Below are 26649 nucleotides of genomic sequence, written 5' to 3'. Positions count from 1 at the left end.
TGGGCACCGCTTTCAAAAATGTCATTTCGAGAAAACCGTTCTATTCCATTCTAACGTTCATATCTCAGTCAATTTTTGTCAGATTGACTCGAACTTTTTGCAACAGAGAAAATAAGTCAATAAAAAATTTTAGGATTTTTTGCTAAAAGGAGAGAAATAGAAGATGATGTTTTAGAAGAAAGGGAAATATTTAGGAGGATAGAATTGAAGTAGAAGTTGGGAAAGAAAAGCTTAATTGTTCATCGTGGTACTGGCAATTCTTCTTGCTGCAGCCATTTCAGACTCTTGGCAAAAAGAAGAAGACTTTTTGGTTCGGTTTCACAGAAGGATGAGAGAGACTGGATCGTGTGTTCACCCGTTATCCGTAGTCTTTTGCTCGTGAGCATTGGACAGCGGCACAGTAAATGTTCGATTGTCTCTAATTCCTCCTCATCCTCACAAAGTCTGCAGTAGTCGGCGCCTTCGGTTCTACCCCATTTATAAGACATTGCTCTGATATTGCAGTGACCTGTGATTAGACCAACTGTTAGTCTGAGTTCGACCTTTTTCAATAAAAATAGAGATGATGTTCTGCGTTTGGAAAGGCAAATTGCTTTGGAAACCCTACAACCAGGTTCGTTTTGCCAAATCTGGCTAGCCTTATTCCGATAGCCCTGTTCTAACAGCCGCATGAAGTAGCACAGGGGTGGCTTGACTGAGTTTTCGATAATGATATATTGTGGCTCTGATCCGCGGCGTGCCAATTCATCTGCCATATCATTTCCTATAATTTTGCAGTGACCTGGGACCCAACACAGTGTTACTGCTGATTTTAGGTCACTTAATACTTTTATAGAATCCAAAACAACTGCAGACTTGATGGAATAGGACATAAGTGATTTGAGGGCCGCCTGACTATCGACGTATATAGTCACCGGTCCATCGATGTCCCCTTTAATGTTCTTAATCAGTTCTGCAGCTTTTTTGATTGCAAAAATCTCTGCTTGAAAAACGCTACACTTTTTATTCAACTTAAAAGAGAGTTGAAGGTTGAGAATGTCGCTGTATACACCTGCCCCTGTTCCATTTTCCATCTTAGATCCATTGGTATAGACCTCTATACCGTCTAGTGGTGGAATGTTGTGGGTCCAGGCTTCTCTGTTGGGAATGTGCACAACTATTTGCTCGAAGTTCATTTGTGGTGATATGTAGTCACTTAAATGCTCCTTGCTCGTTGGCACATTCGTTCGGTTGAGAATCGCGGCGTGGCCCTGTTGGGGGCCCAACACTGGTTAAGCTCCTTGAGACGTAAAGCGCTCTTAGATGCCTGCTCCTCTACAATAAGATCTAACGGAGTAAGATCCAACAGCACGGTTAGGGCTGCCTGTGGAGTGCTCCTAGCAGCACCAGTTATGAGCATTGATGCTGCTCTTTGGACTCTGTTTATTTCACGCAGATATGATTTCTTGCCAAGAGCATTCCACCAAACTAGAGCTCCATAGGTGAGAATTGGGCGTACGACTGTCATAAAATCCCAGTGTATGACTTGTGGTCTCAGTCCCCAACTCTTACCAATGGAGTTCTTGCAAGTGTACAATGCTATTAGTCCTCTCTTGGCGCGTTCTTCGACATTTCTTTTCCATGATAGCTGATGGTCCAGAATTATGCCTAGATATTTGGCTTCCAAAGAGAGCTCTAAAGTGACACCATTTAGCGGTGGTAGAGTGAATGTATCAATTTTCCTCTTCCTTGTGAAAAAGACCAGCTCTGTTTTAGAGGGATTTACCCCTAGCCCGTTCCGATGGGCCCAACCCGCTAACTTGATAAGGGCTCCTTGCATGACATCCGATATGGTCTGAGGGAATTTCCCACTTATCATCACAACAACGTCATCGGCGTAAGCGGTGGTTTTAATGCGAAGTTTGTCAAATTCAATGGATCATTTCATTGATCACTAGGAGCCAAAGTAATGGAGAAAGTACTCCTCCTTGAGGTGTGCCTCTGGTGACAGACTTCCTAATGGAATTATGACCGATGCGCGAATTCATTATCCTACTACTAAGCATATTGTCAATCCAACTAATTAGGGTAGGGGAGATGTGCAAGCCCACAAGTGAATTATGGATTGACTCCAAATTGACGTTATTAAAGGCTCCTTCTATATCTAGAAAGGCTGCTAACGTAAAATTTGAGTTGTCCATATTCCTCTCGATAAACCCGACAACATCATTTAGAGCAGTTTCTACCGATTTGCCCTTAGTGTAGGCATGCTGGGCAGAACTGATTGATGAAATTTGTAGTTTGCCTCTAATTTCAAGGTCCAATAGTCTTTCCAAAGTTTTCGCAGAAAGGATGACAGACTGATCGGCCTATAGTCTTTTGGAAGTGTGTGACTAGGTTTTCCTGCTTTAGGAATGAATGTCACTGTGACTTCTCTCCATAGAACCGGAATGTATGACAAAATCAAACACGCCTTGAAAATACTCTCCAGAGAAGGGATAAGCAACTCAGATGCATTCTGCATCATCGCAGGTATGATGCCATCTGGTCCGGGAGATTTATAGGGTTTAAATGTGTTTAAAGCCCAAGCGATCTTTGGGCAGCTTATGATCTCCTCAATATCACTCCTGTCCACCGTGGCAGCGTTACGTATTATTGGATCGCTCTCGGGGGTTGGGTACGTCCGCGCAGTTTGGGAAGTGAGTGGTAGCTAGAAGATCGAGGGTTTCTAGATCAGAGTTAGTCCATGTACCGTCTTCACGTTTTATGCTTCCAATGGATTTGGGGTCCTTCGAAAGCATTCGGCGGAATCTGCTAATGTCCTTCTCTGTCTCTATTGACTCACTAAAGCATACCCATGGTTTTCGCTTGGCCTTTTTGATTTCGCTGTTATATTTGTTGAATGCTTCTTTATAAGCATCCCAGTCTGTAGATAGTTTTGCCTTATTGGCCTTATTGTATAATTTCCTGCTAGTCTTCCTTAGTTTCGCCAGACTTTTATTCCACCAAACTGGTTGGCATCTCTTACCTGGATAAGTAAGTGGGCAAGAGGCCTCATAGCTGTCCACCAGAATACTTGTCACGTGATTTACTGCTTTTTCAACTTCATTGACTGAAGAGTGAAGGATTTTGTTAGATTTCGACCCATTGTCGAATTATGTAAAATTAACAGTCCAATATTATTAAAACAAATAATTTCATCCCATAATACACTCCACGTCAGTAGAATAGAACACCTAAATTTCTGTTAATGTTGGCTTATTTATCTCGAAGCGAATGAATCTACGATTTTAATTTCGTATGGATTTAATAGTAATGATGTTCCGTATCAACAACATAAAAAATTATGCTTCTAGTTCTTCGCGAAATGATTTTCTAATCATTTTTCTGATAGTACTATGAAAAATAGGCATTTATTTTTGGTCATCAGGATAGAACAGTCACTTTATTTTCGCGAATTTTTGAGATTTTAACGCCGAATTTTCTTTTAGTCGATAAAGCAAGGCTTTCTGATCATTTTTCACCAAAGAAGACCTATAAATTATTCCGCGGACACCGAAATAACAGCCTTAAAGCGTTTAAATTGACAGATATTGGGAACATCTCGGAATATCAATAGGAGTCGCGCAATTGTGTCATATTTCTTCACAATAAGATAGAATATGACACAGACAACCTCTACGGATACAATCGAGTGCTTCGGATGCTGATATGATGGAATATTTTCAAAATATTTATGAAAAACGTCAAAATTTCTTAAAAAAAACATGATGATTTGTTCAATAAAATGGGTTTTCCGCGAACATGTCTGCCATTTAATGGTTTGGAAATATGCTCAAGATTTAGAGGAAAATAATCTGATATGAAAATAACCGCTATTTTAATACACTGAGGGAAATTTTAGCACTTTTTTCAAATTGAACACACCCTTTGGACTTTGAATTTTATATGTGTTCTTATTTCTGTGTCCGCGACTGTTCTCAACAGTGTTTTGCTCCAATATAAATGGACCCAAGTTATGCTCTCCATACCGGATTTTACGAATTAGTAGTTTTTTTAACTGAAATCGCAAATGTAAAAGCCCCGTTTTCGCGGGAAAACACAGTTATGGAAATTGAGGTTTTAGGTTTCCTATGTTGTTTTAAAAAGTACTAAAATTTCCCTCAGTTTATTAAAATAACGGTTGTTTTCGTATCAGATTATCTTCCTCCAAATCTGGAGCATATTTCCAAACCTTTGAACGGCAGACTTGTTCGCGGAAAAACCATTTTATAGAACAAAACATCAAGGTTTTGATAAGAAATTTTGGCGTTTTTCATAATTATTTTGAAAATATTCCATCTTATCAGCATCCGAAGCACTCGATTGTATCCGTCGAAGTTGTCTGTGTCATATTCTATCTTATTGTGAAGAAATATGACATAACTGCGCGACTCCTATTGACATTCCGAGATGTTTCCAATATATGTCAATTTAAACCCATTAACGCTGTTATTTCGGAGTCCGCGGGATAATTTATAGCTTTTCTTTGGTGAAAAATTATGTGAAAGCCTTGCTTTATCGACTGAAAGAAAATTCGTCGTTAATATCTCAAAAATTCGCTAAAATAAAGTGACTGTTCTATCCTGATGACCAAAAATAAATGCCTATTTTTCATAGTACTATCGGAAAAATGATCAGAAAATCATTTCGCGAAGAACTAGAAACATAATTTTAATTTAATTTATGTGGTTGATACGGAACATCATAGACGTTACATCCCCACAAGATTGAAAACGCAGATTCATTCGTTTTGGGATAAATAAGCTAACATTAACAAAAATATAGGTGTTCTATTCTACTGACGTGGAGTGTATATAAATTTGTAATCTAACTTTCTTCAGAAAAATATTATACCTACTAGATATATGGTTTATTCTGAAATTCATAGTGGAATTTTGTGGAGAATTTTCCTTCTTTTGACACTTTTCACCTAGAACTAAGTTTCATCTTACTTTCATGTATCAACTCGAAAAAAGATGGAAAAAATTGATCAAAAAATTGGGAAATATTTTCCTGTTTTTTGCAGCAAAATTGATACTGACATTTTCATGATATATAATGTAAATAGACATTTCATTTCTTTGGTGACCAATAGTGAAATTTGACGAAGAATATTTTTTGTCTTTGACGTCATCTCTCTAAAATTATGTTTTGTGGGACAATTTTGAATAAACTCAGATGAACCTTAAAACGTGTTTTTCATTTTTAGAGATTCCTGGCGATTAGATACAATTTACAGAATTGGTGTATTCTGAGACCTATAGTATAATTTTACTAGCAAAGTGCCCGCTACTTCGTATGCGTTAAATATGCAAAACAAATAAACAATATATAATATAGAATGGTGGAAACATTTTGTCACGCCTACACAAGAGCAATCCACATTTTTTGAGATATTTTAATTGAGGTTCTCAGCGCAAATATCTGTTCCCTCAAAACCAATTATAGAACTATTTAGTACTTTACATGTAAATACATAAATACGAACCTCCTCCAATTATTTCAAAATTCCCTTTACACAATAACAAATTGTACCAAATCCTGTGCCATTTACAACTTTTCGTATATTTATGGCACATATTTCTTAAATCAAATCCAGATCTATCCGTTCATCCAATACAAAATTGTACCATACATGGAACCATTTTGTACCCCTAAGTGTACCTAATTCCACATTTTAGGATTCGAGCGCTATAATTTCATCCAAATCCTAATTGTACAAAATGTAGTACTTTTGGTAAGCATAAGCACGCATTTCCCCAACAGTAATATTAACTCCAAAATTCAAGATTCCAGTTCTAACCGTTCGCTCAAATCCAAGTTGTACCAAATTTAGTACCGTTTAGTACCTTTCATACATATAAGTGCGAATTTCCAAAACTTCCTCAATCCTACACCCCAACAGTAATCTTAATTCCAAACTTCAAGATTCCAGCTCTAGCCGTTCGCTCAAATCCAAATTGTACCAAATTTAGTACTTTTCGTACTCATAAGTACGAATTTCAAAAACTACTTCCATATCTCAATCCTACACTCCAAAAGTAATCTTAATTCCAAATTTCTTGATTCCAACTCTATCCGTTCGCTCAAATCCAAATTGTACCAAATTTAGTACTATTTAGTACTTTTCCTACCCATAACTAAAAATTTCCAACATTTTATCAATCCTACAATTCAACAGGTATTTTAATTCCAAACTTGAGGATGGCAGCTACATCAGATCACCGAAATCCAAATTGTACCAAATTTAGTACCATTTAGTACAAATTTTCAAACAATAAGCTTAATTCCGAATTTCAGGATTCCAGATATATCCGATAACTCAAATCCAAATTTGGAACCATTTAGAACTATTCGTATCCATAGTACGAATTTCTAAACCTACCTCTATCAACACTCCAACATCAATTTTAATTCCGAATTTCACGATTCCAAATGTATCCTATCACTGAAATCCAAATTGTACCAAATTTAGTACTATTTAGTACTTTTCCTACCCATAAGTACAAATTTCCAAAACTTTATCAATCTTACACTCCAACAGTCTCGGGTTTCCAGCTATATCGATTCACCCAATTGCAAACTGTACCAATTTTGGTACCATTTAGTACTTTCGTACCCATGAGTACGAATTTCTACAACTACCTCAATGTTACACGCCAACAGTAATCTTAATTCCAAGTTTCAGAATTACAGCTGCATCAGATCACCGTAATCCAAATTGTACCAAATTTAGTACCATTTAGTACTTTTTGTTCCCATAGGTCCGAATTTCCATACCTACCTCTATCCAACACTCCAAAACTAATCTTAATTTCGAATTTCAGGATTCCAAATGTATCTGATCACCCAAATCCAAATTGTACCAAATTTGGTACCATTTAGTACTCTTCGTTGCCATAAGTACGAATTTCCAAAAGTATCCCAATCCCACACTCCAATAGTAATCTTAATTCCAAATTTCACTATTCCAGCTCTATCCGATCACTTAAATTCATATTGTACCAAATTTGGTACCATTTAGTACTTTTCGTACCCAAAAGTACGAATTTCCAAAAACCGAGCCTTATCTCACGCCAACATACCAACACCAACGCATCCTTCTAGGACGAATTTCCAAAAACCCAGCCTTATCGAGCACCTTCGCCTCAAGATTAAACCTCACACAAAATTTGGGAATTCTAGCTTCAGCCGTTTCGTCTGGGCGTTGATTCCTAGTCGGCCCCCACACAAATTTGACCATTTTTAGTACATTTTAGTGCTTTTCGCACCCTTGTAGGACGAATTTCCAAAAACCCAGCTTTATCGAGCACCTTCGCCCCAAGACTAATCCTCACCTAAAATTTGGGAATTCTAGCTTCAGCCGTTTCGTCTGGGCGTTGATTCCTAGTCGGCCCCCACACAAATTTGACCATTTTTAGTACATTTTAGTGCTTTTCGCACCCTTGTAGGACGAATTTCCAAAAACCCAGCCTTATCGAGCACCTTCGCCCCAAGACTAATCCTCACCCAAAATTTGGGAATTCTAGCTTGAGCCGTTTCGTCTGGGCGTTGATTCCTAGTCGGCCCCCACACAAATTTGACCATTTTTAGTACATTTTAGTGCTTTTCGCACCCTTGTAGGACGAATTTCCAAAAACCCAGCCTTATCAAGCACCTTCGCCCCAAGACTAATCCTCACCCAAAATTTGGGAATTCTAGCTTCAGCCGTTTCGTCTGGGCGTTGTAGATCACATCATCACTTTACTCTTTTATATATATATAGATGACGAATAATTTTGTAGAATATTTGGATTCAATCTGATCACATTTTAAAGGAGTTCTTGAACAATTTTCGAAAAAAAAGGACCAAAAAGACCCCTTTGATGAACCGCATGGGTTATAAGTTTTAACAAGAATATTCCCCACATCGTCCTCAGTAAACTTGCCAAAGACAGCATATACCTAAAATGCAAGGATTCCAAGATATCTTAACTCGAATATTTGGAAAAAACTAGAAATGGGCGGAACTTGCCCCGCCTACTTTGGTTACTTTCCGATGTAAACTTTAAAAACGCCGATACACGTGTCTCATATTTTTAGCTCTACTTTCATAATCTGCTTAGTTTTCCTTGTCATTTTTTTTTTTGTCGCACAGTGTTATTCTTTCAATTAGTGGGGAAACTTGTTTGGACATGACAGATTGAGTCTTACTTCTTTCACAGAGCGTTATATGATGTTCTATACAGTTCTCAGCTTGAGCGATGTGATTTTCCGGTTTCTCGAGTGAATAGACCACAGGTGTCATATTTTCCGAAACATGTTAACCGCGCATTAAATTGTTAAACTTCCGACAATCTATTAATGATTAACTATTATGACGTGTCGCTGTTCTTCATCTCCATGTACAAACAAAATTATCAAAATCCTTAATTGCAAAAACATAGGAAAATCCACCTTCATTAATTCTGCAAACATTCTATTGCACTCAAACATTTTAATTGTAATTCGAGAATATCATTAGTTATTCGTTACATTCCATTTTAAGTTTGAAATATTTCATTTCTTATTCGAATTTGTGTATTCGTAATTCGAACAATTTGGAATAATTCCAGTTGTAAATGTAGAGTTCCGAATTATAAATGAAATACACTCGAATTTCTCTACAACGAACATCTCTATTACGAATAATTCCCAGCAACGAATTGTTTTAAAAAGTACAAATATGAATACTCACACAAAATAGTGTCAATAGTGTGGACTTATTAAAAAAAAATCTGTTAATAATACCAAAATAAAAATAAAATTTTCTCAAATTTCCCAAGCATTATAATGTAGTAACAAATAAACTTTTCTTTGTTTCTTTCTTCAAAAGAGTTTCCATCATTATATCTATCTTTATTGCAATCGTTGACATTATCATTATTATCAGAGAATCATCATTAACATTGTCGTTGCCGACGACAACATGATCATTATCTTCGTTACCTCCTTTGTCAAGAGAAGAGTAAATTTATAATGAATTAACAGACAAAGGAAATGTTGCAAAAAAAGTTTGCCTGAAATTGGTTAAGTCGATATGTAATGAATGCTGTTTATTTGCATGTAGTTGTTAAATGTGTTTGTTCTTGTATGAAAAACTTTAACTACAGCCGCAACAACGATAAGTATTACAATCATCATTATCTCTATTACCATTGCAGTAATCATCATCAGCAGCAGAATCATCCTCATCAACGGAAGTTTGCTTTAATAGAAATTGAGTTCATAATGCAAAGGAAAATATTTCTTTTTTTTTCTCGTGAATTTTTCATAAATATGGCCAACAAGAAGAAAAGCAAACCATGCAATAATAAAAAGGAGAAAAAAGAAGCCAACAAAGAAGGAAAGTTGCAGTTAGTTGGCCAAGAATGGTGGTTACGTTGAATGGCTGCTGCCACCGCTGCTACTTGACTGCATACCTATTTATAATTGCATTGGCAGCAGGAGGAGGCTGGTTCATTGGTTGCTTGGCTGACTAGCTCGTCTCTGTTGGTGGTTACAGCAAGCCTACATACTCGTACATACATACATGTATATTTTGTTAATAATGACAGCTTGTTCTCATTCTCAACACTTTGGGTGAAATTTTCCTCTTGAAAAAAATTACCATCGCTTCTACAGCTACCACAATGTTTGTGTTGCACTGGTGGTCGACGTTGTTGCAAAAATGTTTTCTTCTTTTGAAATCAAGACATTTTCTCACAACCTTATTAACTTTCGAAAATTTCCAACAAGAAAATGAATCCCAAGAAATCTTAACAATAAACTGGCATTGATGATACTTTCAACCAACTATCCATCATTTTATTGTTCACTCAATATCCTGAATCTCTCTAGCTGCTGGTTGGTTGGTACACATCTATTGTTGATTTACTAGGTACATCTAACATCGTTTGAGTGTAGGGGTCATGGTAACGACTTTTTTGTTTACGTTTAATTTTTAGTTTAAAGGTTAGAAGATGGTTTGAATGTTTATTAATGTGTGTAGGTTGGATTCAGATGATGTTAAGGTTAAGGGCTAATTAGTTCTAGGAAAAGCAAGGAATTTAAACTTTTATAAAATGTGATTGGAAGTGTGGTTAATAGGTAAGGTATCAGAGATTGTTTGAATTTCGAAACGTGCGAAATATGAGCACTTTAGCGGAACATTAGGTTAGGTTGGAAAGAGAGGCGAGTAATCGCCACATGCCCTGGTGGACATACACATGCCCTGGTGGACATACAGACGTTTAATGTAAAGGATGTAGGTTACTCAAATTTTGCAAAAACAATTTTTTCTAATATTAGTGGGTATTGTGGGGCTCAATATGGGCCACACAGACCCGCGGTTTGCTGTAACGCTCATGTAACGGTGGCGGCCGTTTTTACGTTTTAGAATCATTTTTCAACCGATTTCTCTGCAAATTGTTATATTCAGTTTTTGGTGAATAGAAAACTTATGTACAGAATATTTTTAATCCTTCTATTAGTGAATACAACTTTGCCCTTATATGAGGTAACAGGTCCCCGGAATCCGGGAAAATTTTATATGAAAACGCCAATTGTTTAAAACTTTTATTTTAATTTTAAACATAAAAAAATTTACTACCACATATTATACGTATTTTTAATACATACACCCCAGCCCGGCTGATTTGAATATGTCCGGGTTTTTATTCATATTGAAGGGCTCTTTCTGCTGTGTTTCTATTAGATAACCACACAATATATTTTTCGGTAGACCTACTACTTATATGCCAACATTTCCTCCTCCTCCTTAGTCAGCCAAATGTATCATGTATATATGGGGATTTCTGAGTGAAATCGGACCCTTTTTCAAATTGAAAATTTTGATTTCCTTTATTTTTGCTGTGGTGATTTTGATTTTCAATTTTTTTACTAACGGTTCCAGAGATATCGCAACTCGAAAAAGTCGAATTCTGTTAGAAAAAACTATATGCAAAGAAATACTCATAACTTCTTTAATATTGGTCCAATTTGAAAAATCTTTTTTTTTTTGTATTTTTTGTTTAATAAAAAATAGAAAAATTTTGCACAGTGGGCTTTGATGCAATTTTCGCGATTGAGGCCATAGTAAAGCCCCAGTGGCACGTGTTAACATATTCCGATTGTGCCTAAACTTTGGCAATCTTAAAATCTAACAAAACTAAACACTTTAGGGGAGTGCCGCATAAAAAAATTCGACATCGATTTAAACTTGAACATACACTTAATATTTCTCAATTTCAAGTGAACTTTTAAACCCCAATTTTATAGGGGGTTATCATGAACGGCAATTCCCCGTGCATTTTTTCACTTTCTCCCTTAAGTTGCAACGGCGGAAAAACAAAACTCACTGCGGAATTTCATTCATGATAACCCCTATAATTTATCTGTAGAAAATCCAATGATTTCTCTTCATATTTGAATTTCTTAATATTTTTTAAGTTGTTCAAACATTTTCTCGTCCTCATTTGAAATTTGAATAAAACTGAAACAATTTTTGTAGCTGATAGCACAATAATGAAAAAGTATAAGGACATTTAATTTTTTTATCAGATCCTGCATCCGTTTTTCTTCAATTTACTGACAACAATGATACTTTGATAAAATGTTCTATTGATATGACGTGTGCCAACAAAGTGCGTCAGTAAGACATTTAAACGACCTGTTGGTTCATTTTTAGTTCCGTTTTTACATAAGTACATAAGGTTGAATGGATATTTGTAACAGTGTGTGTAAAATGTCCTGTAATGTTGACACTTTATCTTTTGACATTGAGTCAAATTGTGTGTATATGTTTCTAGGCGTTTGGCCTGCATATACAGTTAGGCAACACATATATTGCACAAAACAAAATTATAGAAAATTTCATATTTATTGTTTGTGTGTGGCAACAAATTATTTAAAAATGAAACGTTTTTTTGTGTAAATCTCTTGCTATTGGTCCTCAAAACAATATTCCGTCAAAACATGCAAAGTTTATTTGCGATTTATAAAAAATAGGGGAAAAAATAAGAATTACCTACTACTTGGGGATGGCAATAACAGTAAAAAGTAAAAAATTAACAAATCTATGATTTCTTAGAGAATTACCAAATTTGTGTTCCTTTATGAGTTGTCTATCCACTTCGGGCATTCATTGCAGTTATAATGAGCTTAGTTAACCTAAAATTAAAGCTCGGCATGTTACACTCTAAGGGTTAAGGGTACTGGTTCCCCAATTTTTGGCAAATCTTGATATTTGGTTGGAGGATCTTTTTATCTGTATGAAGAACCTCCATGACGGTTTATTTTTATCACTGAACATTATCACATTCAATACTGTTAGACCTTTATTTGCCATAAAAGTTTTAAAAAATCATAATGACTACAACAATTTGCAAAAATGATTACTTTTATAGTACTGCTGATCCCATTGCAATACTTTTATTGTCACCTCAAAGTAGTAGGTAAGTCTTATTTTAGTCTATATTTGTTATAAATCGAAGATAAACTGTTTTATATCTTGAGGAATATTGTTTTGATTGCTAACAGCAAGAGATCTGCACAAAAAAAACTTATAGTTATACCCTACCCTATACCGTCCGTCCGTCTGTCCGTCTGTCCATCTAAACCTTGTAATCACGCTACAGGTCGCAATTTTGATCGGATCGTCACGAAATTTTGGATGTTGATGGGGGTCCGGGAGGGGAAGAAGCCTATTGATTTTGGTAATGGTCGGATAATATTTAGGGGTCGGAATGGACAAAAAACTTATGTGGATAAAAAGACAACGTTTTATTCCAAAGCGAATATCTCAGCTTCTATACGGGGTATACCAAAAGCAAAACCTGACAATAAAAGTAGAAAATATCGCCTTTCTAATGATGTAAAGTAGGTTCTCGTAGTTGATCAAACAACGAAGATATCACAATAGTCGCAAATAAAACCCAAAGTTTCATTTTTGCAATTTTAATTATAATGACGAATATTACAGCTTTGGTTGGGGACTTTCCAAAAGCAAAGCCTGGCTGTGAAAGTAGAAGATCCCATCTTTACAATGATGTAAACTAGGTCGGCGTAGGTGACCAAATAACGGAGATATCGCAATAGTAGGTAATACATCCCATTTTTCCACTTTTTTGGAAATCACGCTACAGGTCTCAATTTTGATCGGATTGTCACGAAATTTTGAGGGTTAATGGGGGTCACACAGATTAAGAAGCCTATTGATTTTGGTGATGGTCGGATAATATTTAGGGGTCGTAATGGGCAAAAAACTTATTTGGAGAAAAAGACAACGTTTTTTTCCAAAGCGAATATCTCAGCTTCAATATGGGGTATGCTTTTGGTATACCCCTGGCCATGAAAGTAGAAAATATCGCCTTTCTAATGATGTAAAGTAGGTTCTCGTAGGTGATCAAACAACGAATATATCGCAATAGCCGCTAATAGAACCCAACTTTTTATTTTTGCGATTTTAATAATAATGACGAATATCACAGCTTCGTTTAGGGATCTTCTAAAAAGAAAGTCTGACTATGAAAGTAGAAAATCCCATCTTTACAGTGATGCAAAGTAGGTTGGCGTAGGTGGCCACATAACGAAATATCACAATAGTCGGCAATACATCCCATTTTTTCATTTTTTTGTAATCACGCTACAGGTCGCAATTTTAATTGGATCGTCACGAAATTTTGGGTGTTATTGGGGGTCCCACAGAGGAAAAAACCTTTTGATTTTTGATAATGGTCGGAATGTGACAAAAAACAAATATTTGGAAAAAAGGCCAACGTTTTATTTCAATACCTTTCAAAAAAATTGACCTGTGTTAATGAAGACATTCAGAGAAAAGGCGCTAAGCTATCCCAATTTTAATATTTTGAATTTTATTAGTCAAAAGCTTATGAACAGGGGTAATGGTGTAGGGTATCACATAGTCGGCCCCGACCCGACTATAGCCTTGGCTCACTTGTTTTTACATAATTTGTTGCCATAAACGAACAATTAATATGAAATTTTCTATAATTTTGGTCTTTGCAATACATTTCTTGCCTAACTGTAGATAATTTTTATTCATTGAACTTTCTCTTAGAAACCTTGAATAGCAATTTTTTTATTTTTAACGTCAATAACATCATTCTCATTGCCAACAATGGTGATGAATATACATATTGAAGCAGTAGAGTTGAACTCATAATTATCAAATTGTAAAAAAGGAATATCCATTTTTTCTAATAAAATGTCAGTTTACCATTGCTATTGTCATACTTCATTAAAATGCAGAATACTTCATTAAAATGCAGAACAAAATAGGGAATTTTTAAAATTAAAAATATATGTATTGTTCCTCCAACAATATATTTCTTGTAATTATGGTGCCTAACACAATATATATATATATATATATATATATATATATATATATATATATATATATATATATATATATATATATATATATAAATATATAATCACATTTTCAAAAAAGTCTATGTTGTTCTCAGAATATGATCGCTCAAACAATATATTTTCTCTGAGTGTGTTAAATTTAATCTATGTGTATTGGGGTGTTTCAATGTTCAAACAGTGCTCCGCTTTATTGAAACGAAAATAATCACAGATTTTGTTCCAGTTATAAAGTGCTTACATCTCGGTATGAAAACAATTTGAGTACAATAATATGATTAGGGGTACTGTAATTTAGCATTTTAAATCCATTTTACATTTAACATGTTTTATAAAAAACATCATTAAAGTTGTCAATTACATACAATATCTGTCAAATAAATGACGTAAACTCCCAAAACACCTGTTTTAAGTCCAAGTGTAAAATGCGTTTAATATTCAAACATAACGTTTAATTCCATGAACCGAACTAGAATAGATTTTCAAACGCAACCATCGATCTTCAATTTTACTTTTACTACATTGATGGCCAACAGGTCTTTTGTGTTGCTTGTGCTTTTGTGCCCGACAACGCTCAACTTCGGCAAACGAAGTTTTTGATAATAAAAATATGAAAAGTTGTTGATGTACGTTAAAACAACCTCATATGTTCGAAGTCAGCCCTTGAGTCGGCACAAATCTGCAGGATTTGGCATGGAGTGACGATTTAGCCTATAGTAGATTTGCTAGGACTAAAACCGCATTAATATGACACGATTATTCCATTGACCACAGCACTTTATATGCGATGGGTATGAGAGTTGTTTCAATCGTTGAGTATGCTTCCTCCAGTAAAGTTTTGCAAATCAACTGAACTCCTTATCAGCATGTCGCCACCGGCCTTGGACAGTTTGGCAGGCAGCAGCTCCTGCTACTTACTGTCATGTTTTTTTGCAGCTGCAAAATGGATCAGCCTCATTCCGTTGTCGGATGATACCCCATGAAGGTTAACCTCGTCGACTTCTTCAGCCAATTTTAGCATAATATCACCTCGAACAATCTCAATCTTATCTCTCATTAATATGCTTCCACTAGGCGCTCGTAGAATATATCCTTGGCGAACAATACCAAACTTTTTCCACTAATAAATTAGTTGTTAGTAAAATAATAAAACAACAACAATGGGATTAAGCCAGACTATTTTGAAAAAACAAAATTGTATTAGCTATCCCAATAAAAAACGACGCCACCCATGTTCGATTCTTGGGATATTCATCACTCTCTTGCATGGGCGCAGATGTTACTGATGTTAAAGAGCATTGCTTTTATACGGATCGAATTGAATCTTGAAACCTGGTATTTGTGTCTGCGATTTATCACAAATCCAACACCTATCTCATGTTCCGATTTATGGCAACTATAATACAGTGCATAATCATTGGACATCGTTACCACGACCATACTACTTATATAATATCAGCTTCGTACTTTCCATGTATATCCGTCAATTCGCAAACTACACCCGCTCTGTAAAGAGTCCGAGCATTCTAGGTGCAGATTAGAGATTAGCGCGTGTCACGATCGTGACGCTAAACAACAACTTAAATGTTGAGTTTTGTTTATGTTCTATTTGTTGTTGTTTAGTGTCACGATTGTGCTACGCGCCCTTTTCTATTGCAGATTCGCAAATCATGGACAGGGACATGTTAGCTCGCTACCATTATCGGATTTGTGTCCACGGTGTTTTCGAATAGTCGGTATTATATAAATGGCCAGTTTTACTAAGACGATTCGAAATTCTGTTTTTAGAAAAATAGTACCCATGCTTCGGAGCCATACATTAGCACGGGTAGTATCAGCGTTTTGTATAGTGTTATTTTTGTTTGACGAGATGTGGCTTTGTTTTTAAATTGCTTACTTAAACCATAGTAGCATCTGTTGGCCAATACAATTCTTCTTCTTATTTCACAACTGATGTTGTTTGTTGTGTTTATGGCAGTGCCGAGGTAGACGAAGTCTTTAACTACCTCAAAATTGTAGGTACCAACTTCCACAGTTGGTCCGAGCTCTATGGACGCTTTGCGCGTCGACACCATCAATTTGGTCTTTTCGCCGTTTACCGCCAGACCCACTTTCGCAGATCCTGCTTCGACCTTCCTAAAGGTATCAGTTACTTCCTTTACTGATCGTCCCATGATGTCTATGTCATCAGCATAAGCAAGTAACATGTGGCTATTGGTGTAAATTGTGCCATTTCTTTTGACATTTGCATCGTATTACCTTTTCCAGCAAAATGTTGAATAGGTCACACGAAAGGCTGTCTCCTTGTCTGAAATCTCTTTTGGTACAAAATTCTTCGGACAGGTTCTTTCCAATTTTAACTGAGGACCTAGTATCAGTTAAAGTCATCTTACAAAGCGGGATGAGCTTTGCGGGGATACCAAATTCAGACATTGCATGGAATACCTTTGATCGGAGGGGACTGTCGAAAGCTGCTTTATAATCGACAAAAAGGTGATATGTGTCGATCTGCATCTCTTGGGTCTTCTCTAGGATTTGCCGCAGGGTAAATATCTGGTCAATGGTGGACTTGCCAGGTCTAAAGCCACATTGGTATGGTCCAATTATTTCGTTGACCATTGGCTTTTGTCGTTCGCACAATATCCCTGACACTATCTTATAGACAATAGGGAGAAGACTTATGCCCCTATAGTTGGAGCATACAGTCTTATCTCCTTTCTTGTGGACGGGACATAGGATGCTCAGGTTCCAATCGTCGGGTACGCGTTCTTGCCAGATGGTGCTAACTAGCTGATGTATACACCTTATCAGCGCGTCGCCTCCGGTTTTAAACAGCTCGGCTGGTAAGCCATCGGCTCCTGCTGCTTTATTATTCTTCAGCCGGTTGATTGCTGTTTTTACCTCATCTTGGCCGGGCGGTACACATTCTATACCATCTTCTGGGATTGGATCTGTGGTATCATCGTCTTCGCTACTATTGGATACCAGCAGATTGGAGAAATGTTCCTTCCATATCCTGAGCACGGTATCTGTATCTGTTACCAGATTACGCTGCTGGTCTCTTCAGGAGGATGTGCCTGTACCAAAGCCATCTGTTTGATGTTTCACTCTTTGGTAGATTTTTCGGACTTCATTCTGGCTCCTGTACATCTCGATTTTTTCACACTCCCGCTTTTCCATTTCTCTCTTTTTCTTGCGGAAAAGACGTTTCACTTCTCTCCTTTTCTCCCGATATCTCTCTCGTGCGCTACGCGTTGCTACTGATTGCAAAGTAGCTCTATATGCAGCATTTTTCTCTTCGGTAGCAGCACGACACTCCTGGTAATACCATGAATTCCTTTGTGGAGGTCTCTGGAATCCAAGTATGGATTTTGCGGCTGTTTGCATGGAGTGGGCAATATTTTGCCATTGTGTTGTTATGTTATCGGGACAAGGAGTGCTCGCGTTAAGCAATTGGGCTAGTTGAGTGGAATATGCTTTGGCTATCTGTTTCTAATAATCAAAATCAATAAATGGAAGGCCCAAAATTTATTTTCTAGTGGTCTGTCATTTAAAGGGAATAACATAAATTGCATGCAGCAGGATTGGAGTATTTTTTCAAGAAATTCGATGGAAACGATGAAAATTGTCTGGTCCATTTCAACTGATATTTTTCAAAAAATTACTAAATAAAATATAACTACTATTTAATCGTTGTCGTATATTTTTATATAATTTCTGTTACATCCTATTACATTAGACCTACTTTCTCGCATCACAAATGACATTGCCTGACGTTGTGACTAACTGACATACTATTCAGAAGTGAACCGTCTCTATTGTGTGTTAGCTGTTAAAAAGTTTCCATACATTGATGTCTTTTGTCTTTTTCTAAGAGAATCAAATTTAATTATGTCGATATGATGTCAGGTATTGATGCGTATGGTGGGCGAGAAAAGTAAACAAGGGAGAGCAGAGGAGATTGTTACACATGATAAGTTCGTGATGAATTCTTAATCACTTTTTCTGTATCCTATTTATGGCCTTTTCAAAAGATTTCATATATTAAATGGACTCATTCAACTTGACAGAATTGTTTATGACTTTCGTTTTAATTTGAGTAGAGTTTATGTTCACTTCAAGTATTTTGCAGTTTTAAGATTTACACTTCAATGGGCTTTACCATTATTTCTATACATACAATTTCGTATGCATTACCATTGCAATTAGGAGATAAAAATATATGACTTTTTACGGAACTAATGAATTGTAGATGGAAAGGATTCGGGAACTAACGATATACATTTAAAATGACATTGTGGACATTTTTTATATATTTTCGAGCTGTAGTGGAAACCGACTTCAAAATGCTATTTCAAAAACACCCGTTTGAAATTTCTATGCTACATACAAATCACAATGGATTTTCCCTTCCAACGTTAATATCTTAGTCAATTTTGTTTCGATCGACTTTTTTACAACATATTCTGTGCTATTTATACTTCTAAATAAGCCAACATTTTTATACACTCCACCATAGTATGGAGGGTATATTAAGTTTGTTTTTATGTTTGTAACGCATTGAAATATACATTTCCGACCCTATGAAGTATATATATTCTTGATCAGGATTCCGAGTCGATATAGACATGTCCGTTTGTCCGTCTGTTGTAATCACTCTACCGTACAAAATAATTGAGCTATAGAGCTGTATTTTTGCACCCGAGTGTCTTTTCTCCATAGGCAGGTCAAGTTCGAACATGCGCTATATCGGCCCATGTTTTGATATAGCCCCCCATAAAACGGTTCCTCCCGATTTTCGGCATTTTGAGGATTTTAGCTAAAAGTTATTTTGGTTAAAACTATAATTTTTAACTAAAATATCTGCATTCGGCCCGGCCGAACTTAGCGTTTTGTTTACTTGTTTCAATTTAAATATGGCAATATATTTTTTTTTAAGTAATGACTAATACCTTAGACAGACGGCAGCGTTAATTTGCATTAACTGCCTTAATTCAAATTCATTCGTGCATTATCCACATTCTTAATGCACAAAATCAAAGGAAATTTGAACTGAATTAAGGTATTTCAATATGGCAATGCTGTAAAAGAGAGCCCATATTCATGTAGGAGAGAGAGCATATTCATGCTCTGACAGACAATTTGCATTGAAAATCAATTGTCTTTTGTCAAATTTCCATGTTTAAGAAAATAAAAAAGGAAAACAAATCAGAAATTTTCGCGCTTCTTTCAAATAAGTAGTGGTCTTTTCGAATAGAATAGCAGCTAATCGTCCCTGCCAGCATTTGGTGAAAGTGAGTTTCTCACTTTCTCTATCAGAAGTAATCGCATTCTGAACTTCTTTTCTAGAAAATAGCGATCCTTTATCATTTTACAATAACAATTGCATTGCTGTCCCTTTTTGAACTTCTTGAATAACTACCTAGTGTCAGAAAAGGAGATCGAAATTCTATTATTGCTTTTTACACTAACAATGCTACTACTTACGACTATCGCGTGGGCAGACAAATTTTCTGGTCAATGCAGACACTTCGATTGTTTACGTTCATTTGAGGCGTGTATAACCTTGAACTAATATAAGAAATTAGTCTATCCGATGTTTATATGGTGCGGTGGTGCAGTGGTTAGCATGTTTGCTTTGCATTCTAAACGTCATGCGTTTGATTCCCAGGCCAGGCAATATCACATTTTTAAAATTACAACATTAACGTAGACGACAATTTCAACTAAGAATAGTTCTTTAAAACCTGGGGTACTATGGAAAAATAATTCGAATAATAAAAAAGTAAAAAGAAAAAAAAAGAAAAATAAAAAACAAAATAAATAATTTTTTTTTTTGTCACAACCAATTTTATCGCTAAAAGTACTTCTAGGAAGTCTCGAAAGCGGCATTTACAAGTAGTGTCGCGGACGTAGTTCATCTCTGTTTGTGTCTTTGTGTCTACTTCAATTAGAATGCGAGATCGCGGATGTGCATTTCTATCGCCTGGCAGTGACTGCTTCGGGTAATGGGCGATAAAAAATGCTTGCTAGTGTTTTTCAAGCCTTCTAACAAATCTCTTTTTAAAATTTTTTTCACAACAATTTTCATTACCCACCATACAAATTCTATCGAAAATTATATCTTCTACAAATGTTTTTTTTTAAATTTTGCAATATTTTTATAATATTAAAAAGTCTCAAAAATATCGCGAATAAATTAAATTTATTTTTGCATTATCGTGGTGAAAAATTCAATGGTAGAAAGTATATTTGTTTCGCATATTTTGGCGATTTATTGTAAAACTTTATGAAATGGTCTGCTGGGTACAAACAAACAACACAAACAGCTGTTTCATAAATGCAGAAACTATCGCCTGTCAGGGTAAAATGTTAATTCAAATTAAGGAATTTTTAATGCAAATTAATTCTGCCGTCTGTCTAAGGTATATAGTTGGTAAAGTTAAAAACGCAATTTTTTAATTAAAATTTGTATATTTAATTCACTTGTAAGAGTCACTACTACCCAGCAGATATACTCATTAGAAACCCCCTTAGTAACCTATTATTTTACTAAGGACATGCAAATTCTTAAAAGTAGTAACTACTTATTTTAGTTGCCAAAACATAGTCACTTATTGCCCTTGTTAACATAATGGGTTAGTAAGCGGATTTGTAATGAGTATTTTTCCTAGGTAGATCGTCGCAGCTGCGACACTTTCCAAAACGGCTTGTCGAGTTCCTCTTCTATTTGCCTGAATATTAACCATTAATAGATCGATGATTTTTTATTTCATGAAAGCGTTGGGATTTATCCCGAGTTAGGAATATTAACACAGCACACAATAGGAGGGAGGTCCTGTGCTAGAAATTCCTTCAATACTTCAGCTTAATTTTGGTTATATTTCCTTAGTATTTCACAGCCATATCGCCTTATACAACAAAAACAGTCGTATTATTTATACTTTTTATACCAATAAAAATGTTATTTGGTATTTTAGTGTATGTATGTAGAAATCCTCCTTACCAGAATCGGCAATTTTTTGTTGATATTTTCAAAGAGTTAAATAAACCACTTTTTTGATTTAATAAAAAAGATAATAAACATAATTCCAACGTCGTAATAATTTGTGTTGCTTTTTTGCTTCATTCCTATGGCAGCTAAATTTTTCTTTTAATAAATTATTTTCTCGCTGTTTGCATTAAGTAGTTTTTGCCAAATTAAAAACAAAAAATGTCACCCATTATTTGTCGTTGTCACCGGTAAATTTGTTTTTGTCCTAAAATACATACCGCAAGTAAGCAGCTCTCTTTTGTATGGGGATTAGCAAAATATTGCCTAAAATGCAATAAATACGATAGATAGCAGCAGCATTACCACAACATTTTCTGTGTAAATTGGGATAAATCTAAAATTAACCTCAAATCTGGGCAAACAAATAGAAGAAATAGGCTGGCTGATGATAAAGTTGGGCTGGGCTGGCGGCAGCCCCCATTCAAGTGAGATTTGCAGTATTTTAGGTACTGATTTATTTATTTTTTTTATTCTTTCATTATGTTTGTAGTGATGAAGTCGTCGACCTCATGATGCAGTCTATTCCACCTATTTTGGTGATAGAATTTGTTTTTTCTGATAGAGAGATTCTTTGGTAAGTGACAGGAATTTCATTTACATTTTAAACGGACGCGGAAAAAATTTACTCTAAAAATAATGTCCGGCATGCCTGTTTGTACCTAAAGCGTAATGGACAATAGCAGCGCAAAAAAATAAGATCAGAAAAATCACAGTGGCGTGGTTTTTAGGTAGTTCTGGTCATAATTTTAGTGAGCCAACATCTGCCGGGCGCTCACCCATAAGACCGTTAAAAAATGGTTTGGGCGTTGTGCTAGAAACCCATCTCTCCAAAAGGCAACATATATGCTATAAAAAAACAATGAAAAAGGAAAACAAAACCCTCTAAAAATGACGAACCTCGCAAACGTTTTAAGGACCATGATCTGGGACCTTATAAGTTTTGTTGCGGATTTGTAGTTGATCGGAGGTTAAAATGTCTGGTTTAAAGCTTCGCCCCAGAAAGAGTTTCTAGAATACGCACAAAAGTAAATTCTTCAACATGAACTTTATTTGCGCTCATGCTCCCACAGAAGACAGGGATTTAATACCAAAATTGGAAAGGAGAATATCTCTGGCCCAACAGTCGGAAAATTCACATGCGACAATGGAATGAGGCTGATAGATTTCGCAGCGGCAGAAAACATGTTAGCTACGTTAGCAGCACCTATTTTAAGCATCTTGGTCTGTCTCCAGACCAACAACAAGAAATTAAATTGATCACGTTGTGATAGCTGGAAGACATTCATTGAGCGTGTTGGAAGTACGACCGTTCCGAGGACCAAACACCTTATTGCAACAAGGGTACGTACTCGATTAAACGTAGCAAAAAAGTATGAGCAGACACAACACGGAAGTTGGACATCGGTAAGCTGCAACGTACGAGAGAGGTGCCGGGAGAAAAGGAGAGAGGAGAAACGTAATTTCCGCTGGAAACGAAGAGAAATGGAAAAAGGGTGCGTGAAAAAATGGAGATGTATAGGAGCCAGAATGAATTCCGAAAATGCATTCTTTGGTAGCAACACGTAACGCACGAGAGAGATTTAGGGAGAAATGGAGAGAGGAGAAACGTAATTTCCGCAGGAAACAAAGAGAAATGAAAAATAGGATGTGTGAAAAAATCGAGATGTATAGTAGCCAGAATGAATTCCGTAAGTTCTACCAAAGAATGAAAGATCAAATTGATGGCTTTGGTATGGGCACATCCTCCTACAGATACAGATAGTGTGCTCAGGATATGGAAAGAGCATTTTTCCGAACTGTTGGTATCCAATACTAGTGAAGACGACGACAAACAAATCCAATCCAGAAGATGGTATTGAATGTATACCACACGGCCAACATGAGCAAAGAAAACAATAAACCGACTAAAGAATAATAAGGCAGCAGGAGCCGATGGCCTACCAGCCGAGCTGTTCAAAACCGGAGGCGAAAGGCTGATAAGGATCTGGCAGGAGGAACGCGAACCCGACAATTGGAATCTGTGCATCCTTTGTCCCGTCCATAATAAAGACTTTGCTCTAATTATAGGGGCATAAGTCTGCTCTATATTGAATATAAGATAGTGTGAGGAATATTGTGCGAAAGACTAAAGCTTATGGTTAAAGAAATAATTGGGCCATACCAATGCGGCTTTAGACCTGGCAAATCCGTCATTGTTAACAGTTTCAAAACAAAGCCATATCTTGTCAAACAAAAGTAACACCTTACAAAACACTGATACTACGAGTGCTAGGGTATGGTTCCGCAAGCAGACAAGGCTGTGCTTGGTGTGTCTGAGAAATTTTTTTTCGAAAGATCTACGGACCAATCTGCTGGGGTGAATATCGACGTCGTATGAATATCGACGCGTGTAAATATGGCCTGCAGGGCGCGGTACACGCGGAACTGGAAGGCCAAGGTTTCGATGGAGTAAACAAGTTGAAGACGAGATTGAAAAGCGCGGTATTCCAAATTGGAAAATGGAAATCTTTTCTTAGTTCGGCTTGTAGGAAAAATGTTCTGTAGAGGGCTCACTAACTAAATGGACATGGAGGCGACGAATTGGCAAAATAAAGAGTGTATGTACAATTTGATAAGGAGCGCTTCTGCTCTATTATTTATTTATCTTTTTTGTTTCTCACAAATTTCTCCATCTATGATTAGATTGAGTTCGGAATCAATTCATTTTAAATTTGAGAAAACTAATTGAAATTTGAATTATTTCATATCAAGTGATTTATCAAGGCATCAGCTAAGAAAAAATCGCTCATTGTTTGAGATGTCACAGATGGGTTTGTCGATTTCAATTAATGTATAAAAAGGGTAAATGTGATAAGTAATGATTCACATTACGAATGTTGCAACATTGTTGCAGTAATGTCACATTTGCACGATTTTTCTCATGTGCCGCATCTGATTTTCATTCACATCACTGTTATGTTAGTTTGTTATTTTTTGGTGGTTTAGTGCGGTCTACGCTACAAAATTCTTAGAGAACCACGACAATGATGATGAGAATCAGTACAATCGGCCACAATAATAATGTAAATAGTAAACATACGCACGCCCGAACGCATTGAGATGCAATTAGAATTGAAATGGCACTTTTCTAATACAAATTATTCTATTCGCGAAACTTGGCAGGATTTCAAAGTTTTGTAAATTTTTTGCCTTTACATCAGCAGCTATAAGAACAACAAATAAATCAGACAAGCAACAAAAACAAAGAGTCAAATACTGCCATAATACGTCGATATATATGTATCTCCCTCCCTCTTTGTTTCACAGGCACAGAGGCAAATCTTGTTAAAAAAATTGGCTAAGGTAAAGTACATTGATGCGCTCCACAAAATTACCGGAAAGCAGTGTTCGGATTTTAATTTGATTACAGTGGACCAACATTTTGTTGTTCTTGTTCGGATTTTTTTCGGTTGTGATCAATTGACAAATAATTTTAAATTAGCAATTCATTAGACAAACTATATCATAGGTAGCATAGTAAGGTTGAGACGGGGTAGAGTAGCATAAACCAAAGAATTGGGTCCTCTAAATGGTTTCGAAAGAAAAAGAATGAAAAAAATAAATAACAAAAATCTTTAGAAAATAATTTGTCAAATGTTGTTTTGAAATGAGCAAACCAATCTATGTAGACATAATTAATTGTAATTAATTGTATTTTTCTGTATGCTTCTCTTTCTCTTTGCAGCTAAATAAGACCGCCAAAGTAGACAGTTCAGAGAAATTGTTGTGAAGGCTATTTAATTGTCGCCATTGTCGTGTCCCCCCCAGACGAGATCAGCCCAACTTAGACGACAGTTATTGTGGTGTCTCTTTCTCTAAATGCCAAAAACAGAAAAGAGAACATACAATACAAAAGGAATTTCTGACCAAAAATATTAGTCTCAAAAAGGATAGATACACATTCACACATATACACGGAATTTCCCCCAAAAAATACAATACAAGTACATATCTAAATCTCACAGTTACAAATTTCAAGTATAACGTTAACGCCGCAGAACACACCAAGAAGCAGAAACTATAGGAACATCGCTGTCATCATACACTTTGTGCATTTTTTTAATTAAAAGCAAAACAAATATACGCGCTCAACAACACGGCTAAACGGCGGACAACAGTTTCAGTAATAAAAGTAAAACCAGCAATAAAAACATAAGAGCTTCAATGAAACGATAAAAGGCACACGGGTCAACCAAATAACCAACCAACCAACCATCCAAACCAACACCACAATCCCCGTAACCGAGTTTGTTCTTGAATTTAAACAAATTCAAATTTAAAATCAAGTGTGTGTGTGTCCAAAAAGCCCGCCCAATTCAACAAGAACGGCTTACTCCGCAACCACTTCACCTGTGCTTTTTTGTGTCCTTAACCGTACAAATCGAATTTGTATAGCCTGAAAAACACAACAACATTGTTGTTATTTGTTTTGTTTGTTTGTATGTGTGCTCTTAAAAAGTGAGAAAATAAAACGCGTAAAAACACAACAATAGTTCAATTTTATGAACTAAGCCGAAAATTCAAATCCAAATTAAAACGTTTTCGTCGTCGTCGACACCACCACAAAAGAAATAAAACGCCGCCTACATAACTGTAGTTGACACCCGTCATCCCACTGCAGCAGAAACAACCACCCATCTACCCAACCAAATCGTAAAACAAAAGAACAGATCAACAACAAAATGGAGGACAATAACACAAGTACGCAAATTAAACACGATGATCCATCGGTTACATTAACAATAAGGCTGATTATGCAAGGAAAGGTAAGTGTGGACCTATTTGTACCTGTACATATGAACATATTAAAGATGTACAAATTGATTATTTTTTAAGCTTTTGAAATGTAGTTGGTTTTGTAGTCTGATTACATATTTCATAGATTAACATAAAACTTATGAAGTAACAAATAAGACAAAACTATGAGAAAGTGCTAAAAACGCCACGAAATATGCGAAGATAAAACCAAGTATTACATAAATTTTTAGTGTTTTGAAAAATTACGCATATTTTCAATTTTAAATATTTTTATTAAACGTTCTTCCATGTTAGATTTTCATTACAATTTGACAGTCCAGTAGTGAAATTCTGTAACTCATTTTTTGAGTTACCGTCAAAAATCGTTAATATTAACACGGAAAGTT

General features: G+C 36.0%; 2 protein-coding genes across 17 annotated transcripts in view; one reads left to right on the top strand and one right to left on the bottom strand.

Annotated features, from left to right (window-relative positions):
* Positions 1–26649, top strand: part of mub (poly(rC)-binding protein mub) — a 260107-nt gene that overhangs the window by 175205 nt on the left and 58253 nt on the right. For 15 of the 16 annotated variants that reach the window (XM_073980219.1, XM_073980214.1, XM_073980220.1 and 12 more), the window contains one exon: positions 25191–26271. In XM_073980219.1, the coding sequence (XP_073836320.1) occupies positions 26188–26271 (84 nt within the window). In that variant the 5' untranslated portion in view covers positions 25191–26187. Of the gene's footprint in view, positions 1–21747; positions 21892–21956; positions 22041–25190; positions 26272–26649 lie in introns of those variants that run through there. The other variant, XM_073980218.1, reaches the window with a different exon arrangement.
* Positions 240–8308, bottom strand: LOC141403164 (uncharacterized). The gene is made up of 4 exons (XM_073985338.1): positions 8215–8308; positions 2835–3091; positions 1221–1834; positions 240–1137 (listed from the first exon to the last, which is right to left on the bottom strand). Exons 1-4 carry the CDS (start codon positions 8306–8308, stop codon positions 240–242), a joined length of 1863 nt encoding a protein of 620 aa, XP_073841439.1.

This window comes from Musca autumnalis, unplaced genomic scaffold (genome assembly GCF_047663935.1).
Source record: "Musca autumnalis isolate F117 unplaced genomic scaffold, ASM4766393v1 scaffold_4, whole genome shotgun sequence".
NCBI lineage: Eukaryota > Metazoa > Arthropoda > Insecta > Diptera > Muscidae > Musca > Musca autumnalis.
This window is presented reverse-complemented; position numbering and strand designations above follow the sequence as displayed.